This window comes from Rhopalosiphum maidis, chromosome 4 (genome assembly GCF_003676215.2).
Source record: "Rhopalosiphum maidis isolate BTI-1 chromosome 4, ASM367621v3, whole genome shotgun sequence".
Classification (NCBI taxonomy): domain Eukaryota; kingdom Metazoa; phylum Arthropoda; class Insecta; order Hemiptera; family Aphididae; genus Rhopalosiphum; species Rhopalosiphum maidis.
This window is the reverse complement of record NC_040880.1, coordinates 26955013-26968174: the sequence shown is the minus strand read 5'-3', so window position 1 is coordinate 26968174 and position 13162 is coordinate 26955013. Positions and strand designations below refer to the sequence as shown.

At 29.6% G+C, this 13162-nt stretch overlaps 2 protein-coding genes across 2 annotated transcripts; both read left to right on the top strand.

Moving 5' to 3' along the window:
* Positions 1-5012: 5012 nt before the first annotated feature.
* On the top strand, positions 5013-8268 carry LOC113548640 (plexin A3-like). Its single transcript, XM_026949619.1, has 2 exons — positions 5013-5096; positions 6088-8268. The coding sequence occupies exons 1-2, from the start codon at positions 5013-5015 to the stop codon at positions 8266-8268; spliced, it is 2265 nt and encodes a 754-aa protein (XP_026805420.1).
* A 2835-nt stretch (positions 8269-11103) lies between these two features.
* On the top strand, positions 11104-12565 carry LOC113548916 (uncharacterized protein C45G9.7). Its single transcript, XM_026950018.1, has 4 exons — positions 11104-11405; positions 11520-11648; positions 11718-11795; positions 11883-12565. Exons 1-4 carry the CDS (start codon positions 11349-11351, stop codon positions 11991-11993), a joined length of 375 nt encoding a protein of 124 aa, XP_026805819.1. The 5' UTR covers positions 11104-11348; the 3' UTR covers positions 11994-12565.
* The last annotated feature ends 597 nt before the right edge of the window (positions 12566-13162 follow it).

Here is a 13162-nt window from a genome sequence, read left to right as displayed (position 1 = left end):
AATTACTACTTAAACGATTCAGAAGTAGCTCCCGTCTACAAGAATAAAGACTTAGATATAATATTTGACGCATCTCTATCATTTAATGAACATTATATAAATATGTAATACAAAACATCTCCTATAAGAGGTTAGAGACCCGAAATAAACTGCGGGATACAATTCAGTACATGAGACATAACTCGTTTGCAGCAATTTTAAAAATCCTTTGATTTTTTTGTTTTATTGTTTATATGACTAATTCTTGACTTGATATTCCACTCACCCACCCTGTATACCCAATAGATATATTTTTATATTTTCATAGTTTCATAGTTTGAACTACCTAGTTGTTGTAGTATATTCTAAAATACTAGTATACTAAATTTTTACTTATTGACCACTTTCTATACCTAATTATTTTAAGTAAAATTTGACTGATAAAATCTAGCTTAACCATATTATCTAGAGTCTAGAATACAGACATGCAATACACCACTGCCGAGAAAATAGATTTATTCATCCATCTTCATCGGGTTTTGAACAAGAAGTATTTAGATGTTTTATGAAAAAAAAATAAAATATGCAAGTAACGGCTTGTTTGTCTATTGTTGACTATGTCTTTTTTGTTCATTAAAATATTATTAGAACCATTAATTATTTACGATAATAAAATTGGCATTTGTCATAGATGATAGACATTATGACATAAAGCTAAAAGATGTGTAAGATCCGTGGATAAATCCGAATTTGTAGAACTCGTTGTGATCTAGTTTTCTATTTCGAATATTATGTCGAAACTGTGGCAAACTTAGTAATATTTCAGATGAGTGTGGATTATTTAATTTATAAGTATGATACCTTAAATTATAATTAAATATTTATTGAAAAATTATGATCGAAGGATTGAATACGTTATGTTTATATATTATTATTCACTCATAGTTCAATATATTATACAATTGGGTCTGTTTCCAAAACTCAATATCGTAAAAAAAGTACGTGTTTAGAAGCAGAGTTAGTACCTTTATTTTAGAATTCTTAATTTATATGGTCCTTTTGGATTTAATAACGAGTCTTGATAACTAATTAATATTGAACTTTATTATTATATTATATTTAAAATTATTTTAAAATATTGTATAGGTACCTATCAATTGTCATATTTAGTATAGACTATACTAAAAATCGTTAAAAACTTATAAAAGGTAGTGTGAACATATAAAATATTAATTATTTTTTTATAATTTTACATACTTTACGCCAATATTAAGTGTTGCCCGGCGCACAGTATAGGCAAAATAGATACATTATTGTAATAAATTGTCCATAATGATTAATGATTACATTTTAGCTCATCGTATCATTTGCCGAGAGAATGAAGTCTAAAAAAAAAAAATACGTTGTACTTGTACTCCACTACAAATACCAAATTTTCCACTCTTCAGTACTAGCTTCACATTCTCAATTAAGTAAATTTACTTATTATTAATAAATAATTATTATAAAAATATAAACTAATTATTACTTATCATATCGATATCCAAAGATAAACTCAAAATTCAATATTAATTATTAATACTTACCTATCTCTCCTGTATATTGTACAAAGTCTTGGTTTTGTAGAATAAAAATTAGTAATTCACTATTATGGCAGTATAAAAATAATAATTCCGATGTTTAGGTAAATATAAATATGTAATGTAATGGCTTAAATATTTTTTTAGTTTGATGTAATTGTTATCGAATTGAGAAAATATATTTTTCAAATTGAATAACTATATTTAATTACTTGATATATTATATCAGATTTTGTAAGATTTTACTTATTGTGTTTTTATATCAAATATTTTCACATAATTAAAACTCTGATCCATTTATTCCATCCTTGTGGGGTGGAAAACTAAATCATGAACATCCAAATATAATAGATATTAGATCTGAATCTCTCCATAGGAATTTTAAAATTGAAAAAGAGTATTATATAATATACTCTATGTCTAAATGAGTATAGTACAAGAAATAATCTGTGGGCAAACGAGTTGTACAAATGTGCGTAAATAAGTTGTATTGTTCACTTCTACCTAGAACCTACATTTCATAATAAAAATTGGATTTTTAAAATTATGAATGTATAAATTAATTTTTTTTTTTTTTTTGGAAGAGCTTACAAACTTTCTTACAATAAAAACTGCGAAAAAATGACGAAAATAATAGTAAATTCTTCCGTAGTATAGTATCTTGACTACAGCTCACAGCTAAAGAAATTTATTTATATTATTATTTACTTAAATAGTTAAATGTATACGTAAATATATTTATATTTTTGTATTCTATGTTTATATTATTATAAAAATTAAATTATAAATTATAATGTTGGCACAAAAGAAATTATTATAGAATTGGGAGAATTTATATAAGACATATCTTACAGGTAGTACTGAAAGAGATTAAAAGTGTTTACAGGGCATTCAAATTTTGCGTTTATAATAACTCATATATACCGACTGTGTGCACAACTACCTTTTACATAATCTGATTTAGAGCAAAAATGAAATAGTTATTTTAAGAATGTCTATTAACTAAATGAAATAACTACTATACTATTTGGTAATGAAAACATGTTTATTACATTAAATACAAAATTGTTTTTTTTTAAATTTATTATAAAAATAAGAAATTAATTTGAATTTTTCTATGAGTGAATGGATATATAAATACTAGTATTTATAACCAATGCTAATACCTTCAAAAACCATTTAATATACTTAATAAGTTTAATAAATTCACTTTTTCATATTACCGATCTGGCTGCACAATTTATTCTTTATAACAAGTTATCTGTAAATCATAAACATTTAAAATTAGCACCATAATATTTATTTTCTAAAAACTTGGAAATTTGAAAAAAAAGACTAAACACTTGTATATAGCAATAAATCCTATTATCATAATATAATAATATTTTTTCATACATATTACAATATAATAATCATTCAATTTATTTTCTCTTTAAATTTTTGTAAAATGTATTAATATGTAATAATAATTATTCAATTTTATTGGTATAACAGTGATAAAATATGAAATACAATAAAAAAAAATCGTTATATTATAGGGGCACATAAGTTTCTTCGAATAATAAGATCTATTTGGGACTATAATACTAGTACTATCTATTATTCATATATTATATTATAATTTATAACATTTTGTACTATATATTTCAACATTTTATTGCATTTTATACCACATTTAAAATAATGTGTAATTAGTATAATAACGATAACACTAAAATATTATCTTTAAGTAAGATAGTCATTAATGATCAGATACCTATTTAGATTATTATTTATATATATAAGTAATACAATCCTGTCATTCTGTTATGTATCACGATAATAGGATAATTAAAATAGTTGTCGATACATTTATTAAAATAGGTACATTATATAAGTACATTATATACCTATTAATCCTCCTATAACTATAATAAATGATAATACTTTAAACCCAATTATATAATATACATACTAGTCATACTGGTATACCTAACTATATTTATTCAAATATACTATATACCTATTATTTCGCTATTTGTGATGTTATTTGCTGAAAAATTCTAAATTATATTCTACATGGTTACGTCGTTACGATATCATCATTAAAAGATTATGAGGCATGCTAATGATGCTATATATGTAGTTAAGTATTTAGAGTATCACTAATATAACAAATTTTAAACCCTCCTATTCACCAAATCTTGGCTACGATGATGTAAGGTGTATGAGTATACAGTATATCTACATAAATTATGTGTAATAGTTCTGTTTGACACAATTTGCAGTATTGATACATTATTTTATTCTATTTTATTATCGATACAGCTTAAGAATCTGGTTATTGGATTTATGGATGTTTCTCTATTAAAATAGCTCTTTATAGTTATATTATGTTAATATATAGCCTACAGTTTAATGATATAGGTAGATCATGATTTATTATTATACTGTCATTAGGTAGATACTCATAACAATACATAATCAATCAATACTATTTTGTAGTAAATAGTCATTACTTATACTTTAAAGGCTGCAGTACTACTAGTACTTCAGCGAATTTTATAGAAACATCTAATTTTTCAATTATATTATTCAAATACGTTACAGAAATGTTTTAGAAAAATAATGCGAACTTATCATAAGCTATTAATATTCCAGGTACACTATTAATTATTAAGTAGTAATTTATCAAATAAAATTTATATTTTCTAAATATATTTATTAATAGATATAATTGTAATTTTATAAACAAGAGTTGTGTGACCATTTCCAATGCAAAAGTCAAGCGGATGGCTGTAAATTTAAAGCTAAATTAGTACTTATTACAATATTGATTTTTTTTTTTTTTATTTATCCCTATTGAAAATAACAAGGAAATTTAGAAAATATTTCTTTCTAGTTTCTTCGCGAAGTTAGATACGTCCATTTATATTCTAATATATTGATCTAGCTAGTTCAAAATATAGGTGCATGTAATAACCAATAGCCTATTTAAGGTAGTAAGGTAATTAGGTATAGGTACATAGCAAATAATTTATTATATGGAGTTGTGATTTTCAGTCTGTGGAGACTTATGGTATTTGTATGGGGTATGATGTTAAGGCCAAATACGTTAAGGGGGAGAAGTAAGCCAATAAGCCACTAATAGTTTCAATCTAGATAAATTGAGCAGTAAAAATTTATTTTGGAAAAATATATTTTCATGTAAATCAATAAACCGAAATCTGCATTGCTTTGGAATTTATGACTTTATACGTTTTAATTAACAATAAACATTTTATATTTATAAAGCACAATTTTGTACACAAATTCACAATATAATAATATCATTAATAACATGTAATACAATACACCCAATTATATATTCTATTAGATTTTAATGAAAAATTAAAAGATAATGGTATCTAAAAAAAACCGTTATTATTTCTTTTTAAAGGATTACCTAATTTACGTTACACTTTAAAACACAACATGGTAGACTGCAAAAGTTCAAGAAAATATGAAAATATTTGGGATCATTTTTCGACTAAAAACCTTTTACACGTAATTGTATTGGTAAGTATATAGTATATACTATATAATATATCATATGTATTATATTATTATTTACTCATATATTGTATAAATTAATATTTGAATATTATTAATATACAGAGTTTTTTTTTTATATAGTATTCTAAATTTTAAAATTTTAACTTGAAAATTTGTGTTCTACGCACTAGAATTTGAATAGTACTTTTAATCTAATATTTTTATTTTTAATATCTGTGCATAAAATGTATTTACCCATTCTAAGTTTCATGAAATGGCGTCTTAATAATTACCATTAAAGTAGTACATATTTTACTTTTTATTAAAATGTTATAAGATAATTTTAGTTATTTGTATTTTCAATGAATATAATATAAAGGCAACGTTTAATGTTAATACTCGTACGTTAAAAATATTTTATTTTTAGACGCACATTTACAAAATAAATTTTGAATAATTTCTAACTATGTCAATGAAGACCGAATTTTCACTCCATTTTTACCCCTAAAACAAGCAATTTTTACAACTTTTTATACAGTTATTATTATAATAAAAATTATTTTATTAAATATTGATTTTTTTTTCCCTTAATATTGGGTATTTTAAATTTTTTACTGTTAGGGACCTCAAAAAAAAGATTTGCCCTGGGCATCTGAAAGTCTAAATCTTGGCCCTGAATACAAATATATGTTATAATATGTTGTGTAGAAAGGAAATTTGAAAACAAATTCAACAAATTAAAATTTACAGTTTTATGTATAGCGATCAATAAAATAACTATTATAGAAAATAAAAAAAAAAATTAAATATAATAAATTTTAATCTATCAAAACTTCTAAAAATTAATAATTATTTTTAAAAATCTTAGTAACATGTTAAAAATACCTATAGTGAATATTATAATCAAAGATTTAAAACATTTGCTTTTTCATTTACAAAAATATTATTTCAAGTGTGTATTATACTATACTCAATATAATTATACACACTTTTTATATATATAACACATTTGCAGGTACTTACCTTCACGACATGCGCAAACGCATTAAAAGCCGAATCTGTGGTCATGAAAATCGATTGCCCGGAATCCAATACATGTACGACATGCACAAAAAAACCTTTGTGCAGTTGGTCCGTCGAATTACAGGCGTGCTTAAAGACCAAACTGCTGCAAGCACCACGGAGCAACCTGATAATCCACAACGAAACACACTGTCCGCGGTTCACGGTGGTCAACAAATCTTCCGTAGCCGGCGCGTCTTTTAAATACACCGTCAGGATATTAAACGACGCGGAGGGTGCGGTAGCGGCGTTCCTCAATAGTAGTACAATCACGTGTTGTATCGAGTCCTGCGACTTCCGGGGATCGGTGGTCGACGACTCCATCGTGTGCGTGGCAATCCGCACGCCGCGGTCGTATTTCGCGGACGGCGCGACAGCCTTGATTTCCTATATCTACGTCATGTTTGGCAATAAGACACTGCGGTACGACGACGACGCCGACCACTACTACACCATCTATGACCGCGACTGCGCGGTGTCTGTGGCCACTGCTGCAGCGGACGATTGCGCGACGTGCCTGTGGAACGACGCGGGCTACAAACATTATTTGAAATTGTGTCCGACCGGCCACCCGTGCACGGGATCGTATTGGGTGTACGACAAGCGGGACGAGGACGGCAACATGAAGTTTCGGTTTGCCGCCGCCGACGACGAAGTGGTGCGCATACGGTGCGCCGAGTTAAGCATCCTGTCGGTGCGGCCGCTGTACGCGCCGCGAACAGGCAGCGGCACCACCACGATGACGATAACCGTCCGAAACCATCGGATGTTGGCCGAAAACCGAACGGTGACAGTGGCCGTGGCCGGACGCCACTGCGAATACCCGGTGATGTACGACGACCGGACGATAACGTGCTCGGTGCCGCAGTCGTCTGCATCAGTAGCCGCCGCCGGTCCGGTTGAAGTTGTGTACACGTCTTCGTCGTCGTCGCGGCGGCGGACTACGAGGTTCGCGCTCAGATCATCGGAAACGGTCGGTTTCGTCGATCCCGAGACGACTAGCGTGCGTCCTACCTGCGGGCCCGCGTCCGGCGGTTCCACGTTGACGGTACGCGGCCGATTCCTGGACACCGGCAACGCCGTTCGCGTAACCGTCGTCGCGGACGCCGGCGAGAAAGAGGCGGGCGAAACGGTCATCATGACGTGCGACACAGTGTCGCGTGACCGGCACACGATCGTCTGCCGAACCGCCGCGGCCGTTCGCCATAACGGCGATTATTCTTATAACGCGTCCGCGGGCGTGTCGTCGGCCCGAGTGAAGGTCCAGTTCGACGGCGGTCCGATCAAGTACGTGCAGAGTCCGGCTTCGTGGACGGTGTGCGCGGGCGGTGACGCGGCCTTCGACGCGGGACAGACGTTCGCTGGCACCGTTTCGGGCGGTACGGCGGTGCCCGTGCGCGGCGTCCGTTTTCAATGCGTGGCGGACGCACAGTTTTACGTGCACGACAGGGACGGCGTCATTTACCAGCACGCTGCCGGCTGCCGTGTGGTAAACGACACGTACATGGAGTGCCGTTCGCCGGACATGCGGCACGCGACGGCCGCCGTCGACGTACCCGCGGCGTTGCCGGATTTTGGTGTTCGGGCGCGGTATTGCGGCGAGGACCGTTCGTCCGACTTGCCGGCGCTGCAGCTACGGTCGTCCGCCACCGCAGTCCGCAGTCCGTTTTCGGTGTACGCCGATCCCGTTTACGTAGGTTTCGAAATCCGCGATGGCGCCGTCGTGATAACCGGCGGCCACTCGTCAACGTCGGGCTGGGGCTACGCGGCTGACGACGTAGCCGTCCGATTTCGAAACTCGACGGGCGGTTGTCGCGTTATGTCCGTGTCACGGCACGAGATCGTGTGCACGCCTACCCCTTCGACTACGGCCACTGTGCTCGACCAGCTTCGACGCGTCGTGGTGACCGTGGGCGGTGACGGAGGGTACGCGTGTGACGTGCACAAAAATGTTATCGATGTCCGAAAAGACGTCCGCGGCGGTCAGTTACTACTATTCACCGGCGTCACCTTCTCTTGTTGCAGGGGTGTCGCTATCGTTTTTGCTGCGATGCTACTAATAGCATTCATCGTAGGCGTCTTGTTGCTCCGTATCGTTATGAAAAATCGGTACGTAATAAGCGCAGACACCTGAAAAAATACTTATAAATGTATAATTACGATCAAATTTATCTTCCCTATTATTTATATAAATGTCATTAGTGTTTTATTAGATATTTCGCACGGGAACGTGTCCGTGATGTATAATTAAAAAAAAAAAAATCAACTTCACCTTTGAGTCAGCAGGTATTTGATAGAAAATTGGAACTATTTGGTACTTTGAACAACATTCAAAAGTAATAAATAGAATTCTTTAAAAAAATGTAAAATAACTTGAGCATAAATGTTTAACGGGAAACTAGTTTAGATATAAAAATAACTCGAGTAAATGAAATAAATTATATCGGAGTATAACTTTTGACATGAAACTAAATTTTCCAAATTTTCGTTTACACATTACACATTAAAACTATCACTATAAAACTCTAACTAAACTGTCCAAACTATAAGGTTTTTTAAGAGTAAGATGTTAATGGTGATATTATACAAGTACACTTAAATTATTATAATGTACTTTACCTTAGTTCGTTCTTACAAAAAATAAACAAGTTTGTAGTTTATTTTGATGCTTTATAAATTAAATATTATTTTTTTAAAATACAAAACGATAACTTTTTATAATTTATATTTGGTAATGTACAAGATATTATTATGTTTATAGAAAACTTTATGTGAATGCTAAGGCTAACTATGATAATTTATATGATTAATATTCTTCATTATATATTTACAGAATCGATTGAAGTGTCAAATTCAAAATGTCTTTATAAATTATTTAACATTATTGCAGTAGATTGCACAAAATTAATATAACATCTAGATTTTAAAACCAACACAACTAATTAAAGAAATAATACATTTTAATATATACTTATTTTAAAAATATGTCCAAATATCATGTACAGTTTTTTAATTTAAGAAATATAATTCGAAACTACAATATGTCTCAGTTTAAATTTATTTAATAATGTTTAGTATTCAATTAAATATAGGTTAAATATAGTGAGTAGTGACTATTGACTACATTACCTACGTCCCACGTCGAGTCACCTCATCTTCAAATTATATCATTTTATATTTTATTTCATATTTTATTACTTATTATAGTTGTTGTTACACTTATTAATATATTATAATTGTAGTACAGATTAAGTTATAAATTGTTACATATTTTATAAATTGGATTTTATTTAAGTAAAAAAGATCATTATCTCTATATATATTATAATATATGCAATCACTTTTTTAGTTGTACCAACAACTTCGCTTTCACAATATATATAGTAGGGGAAAAATAGATTTATCATTGAAAAAGATATTGTAGAGTAACTTTGCACTAACATTTTTGAACATATGATAACGTGAAGCAGGTAAAATACAAAAAAAATAGTAATACGCATGGGTAGTATGCGACTTGCTTCTTTGTGTAACAAAAAAAGTTTTTAAATATAATTCTTTTTAAACATTTTGTTTGAATTTTGATGAAATTAAATATATAAATTAAAATTATGCAATGATTTTAGAACTTTTGTTGTAATTTAAAAATATTATTTGTGGATACTTGAAACTTTTAAATGTACAACCTAATTTAAGGATCTATTGTAAATGTATATGTAACAAAAACAAATTCTAATGTAAAAATAATTTAAGAAACTATTGTATAAATATTTAACCAAAAACTTTCATTTTTGTTGCAAGTTAATAACCTAAACAGTTGAAGCTGTACCATGAATAAAAAAAAAAGAAAGAAACTTTTAACGCATGGTACCTATTATATATTTATATTTTATTGACATCGAAGATCGACATCATGACATTTTTAAATGCAATGTTTTCAGTATAAATTATTTCAAACTATTGAATTACTATAATAATAGCATTTAAGCAAATGTATTTATTTTTTTACGAAATCGAGTAAAATAACGATGTATTACAATTTAAATATAGCCTATTGGTAATAATATAATATATCTTATTAATTAACCTAGACTGAAAAATCATCTCCGTTCAGAATTGTTTTTCGTAAACAATGATACCTGTCGTTGCATTCAAATTTAACACATCCATTACAGTGACCTACTCATGTCCATCTCTACTATACAGCAGAGCGATATCCACTTGCCCGCCTTTTTCTATATTTTTTCCGTTTACCGTTATTTTAATAGCATAGTGAGTTAATTCCCATTGGTTTTAAACGTCTGGTAAAGTGGTAAGCACTTAATGGAATATAAAGAGGTCTTGTTTTCTAAAATATAATTTATAATATAGGTACCTATTTGGTATTCATGTACCTATTCAAGCAAAACCATCTATAACGAGTAAAAAAAAACAGTCATTTTTAATCGCAACTAGATACCAAATTGAGTTATAGGTGCGCACATACGCTTACCCGGACATTTAAATAGAAAGAGTGTTAACTAAAAAAATAAGTTGAGAAAACTCAAAAAAAAAATGTAAGAAATTTGATGATTTGAGTCATTAGTTGAGAATTAGGAATCAGCAAAGTTAGTTAGGTTTAGTCGATGTTTTTTTATACTATTGTAGGTAAGCAATTTACTGCATAAATTATAATCTACTTAAAATGACCATAACTTCGAGGTACCTACACAAGCAGTCAGCACCAATGTAAATAGTAGTAATACATAAATATATAATATATAAAAATATACCCACATAAACCATAAATCCCTAAACATAGTAATCAGTAATCACTACTCAATCACGAATCACGACTGTCATATCTCGAGTGTGTTGACTGTAGATTATTATTATCTATGAATTTAACAAAACAACGTTTGATTAGTGATAAGATTTAGCAATCGTATGACGTCACCGTGATATATTTAACAATAACATTACACTATTACTCACAGTGATCAGTGACACACTGTCGTGACTTAGTGAGTAGTCGTCAGTCCATAGCTATTAGTACAGATTTATACTTTGGTAAATACTACAACTACTTGAGTTACTATAATTCTATAGTTTATTCAATGTCTCTTTTACTGTGACAACTGATAACAACATTTGTGTTGAAAGTATTAACTTTGATATTTTGAAGGGGTTTATCCCTCAGATTTCCCATCGAGCACTGTTAATCAAAAACAATATACAATGTGTGCTAAAATGGCATTCACTCATCAACCTGGCACCGCCATGGAGTGCCTTAGTGTAAGTACCTATATTACTATTTAATATACATTTATTACAGAGTATTAATTTTAAAGTATGTACAATTTTGTGTATCTAACTTTTAAGTATATTTATTATTACCTATCATTTTAGATACCTATTACTTTAACAAAAGAATCTGCTATTGATACTGATGGTCGTGAATTATTGAAATGTGGGTTCAAAATTGGTGGAGGCATTGATCAAGATTTTAGGAAAAGTCCTCAAGGATATACAGATAATGTGAGAACTGAAATTTATTGAAAATGTAATGTTATCTAGCTTAACTACAGAACAATTTTAACTTTTAAGGGTATTTATGTAACTGAAGTACATGATGGAAGTCCTGCGTCTAGGTCTGGTTTACGAATACATGATAAAATATTACAAGTAGGTACCTAATTTATAGTATAAACCAACAATATTTTAATATTAGTAATTGAACTAAATTTTTCTGAAATTGAAATTGTGTTTCAGTGTAATGGATATGATTTTACAATGGTAACCCACAAAAAAGCTGTGGATTATATTAAGAAGCATAAAATACTAAATTTATTAGTTGCTCGAAGAGGTGTTACATCGACATAGATTGATTATTGAAAACATGAAAAAAGTCATCCAATATTACTACATACAACCAAAGGTTATCAATAATTTAATTATTTATCCTATTTACCATAGTTGTTAGTAATTTTTTTTACTACCTACCTATTTTAAAATAAATAATTTTATTAATAAGTTTAGTTTTTTGCTACTTGAACAAAGTTTTGGTATTATTATATATTTTTTATTATGGTGTATTGGTATATACCAATTCTGTTTATCAGTGTTATCTTGTACTTACCTAAATGGGATCAATTCTTTCTATTTTATTCCAAATATATAATTTATCATCACTTTTTATTATAAAAAAATATGTTTGTTGAGATTTGATATGTTAAAATTGTAATAATGTTATTATTATATTTTTAATATAGTTTTGTTCATTTCATTTGTATTATCCCTGTGGGATCAATTCCTAGTATTATATACTAGGAATTGCTAGTTTTATTCCAAGTATATAATTTTACCAACACTTATAAATATATATATTTTTCTTTTGTTTGGAATTTCATGTGTTATAATAATTAAATAGAATGAGCTTTAGTTTATACCTATTTATTTAAATAAATAAAATAAAGTATACTAAGTCTTTGATTATAATTGGAAAAGTTTAACAATTACTAATACATTTTAATTTAATAAAATATAATACATACATCATGTAGAGTTACAATTTTGAATACATTTTCTGTTTGAAATCAAAAACATTATATTTTAATTAATACTTATCTATATTATATAAATTCTAAAATTATTCCAAATGTCTTTAATTAAGTTAATTTGTTATCATGACTTATATTATTATTAATAAATTGTATATTACTGTTCAGATGTTTAGGTATATTTGTTATAATTTAACAAATATAAATATAATTATATTTCTACACTTTAATAAGTTACCCAGTATAAATTTTAATGAAAAACATTTTTATACATATATTTTTATTTGTAGTATTAACAATATTTTAAATGTATGGATAAAATTTAGTAACTTAAAATCATTAGTACCCAGTGTTTAAATATTATGTTAAGACATATTAGATTAGTAAAATAATCCTATACTATGAACAGTCCCGTCCAATGTTCTATAGAATTAATATAATAATATATAGTTATTAGTTAGTAAGAAATAGATATAAGCTTAAATTATATTT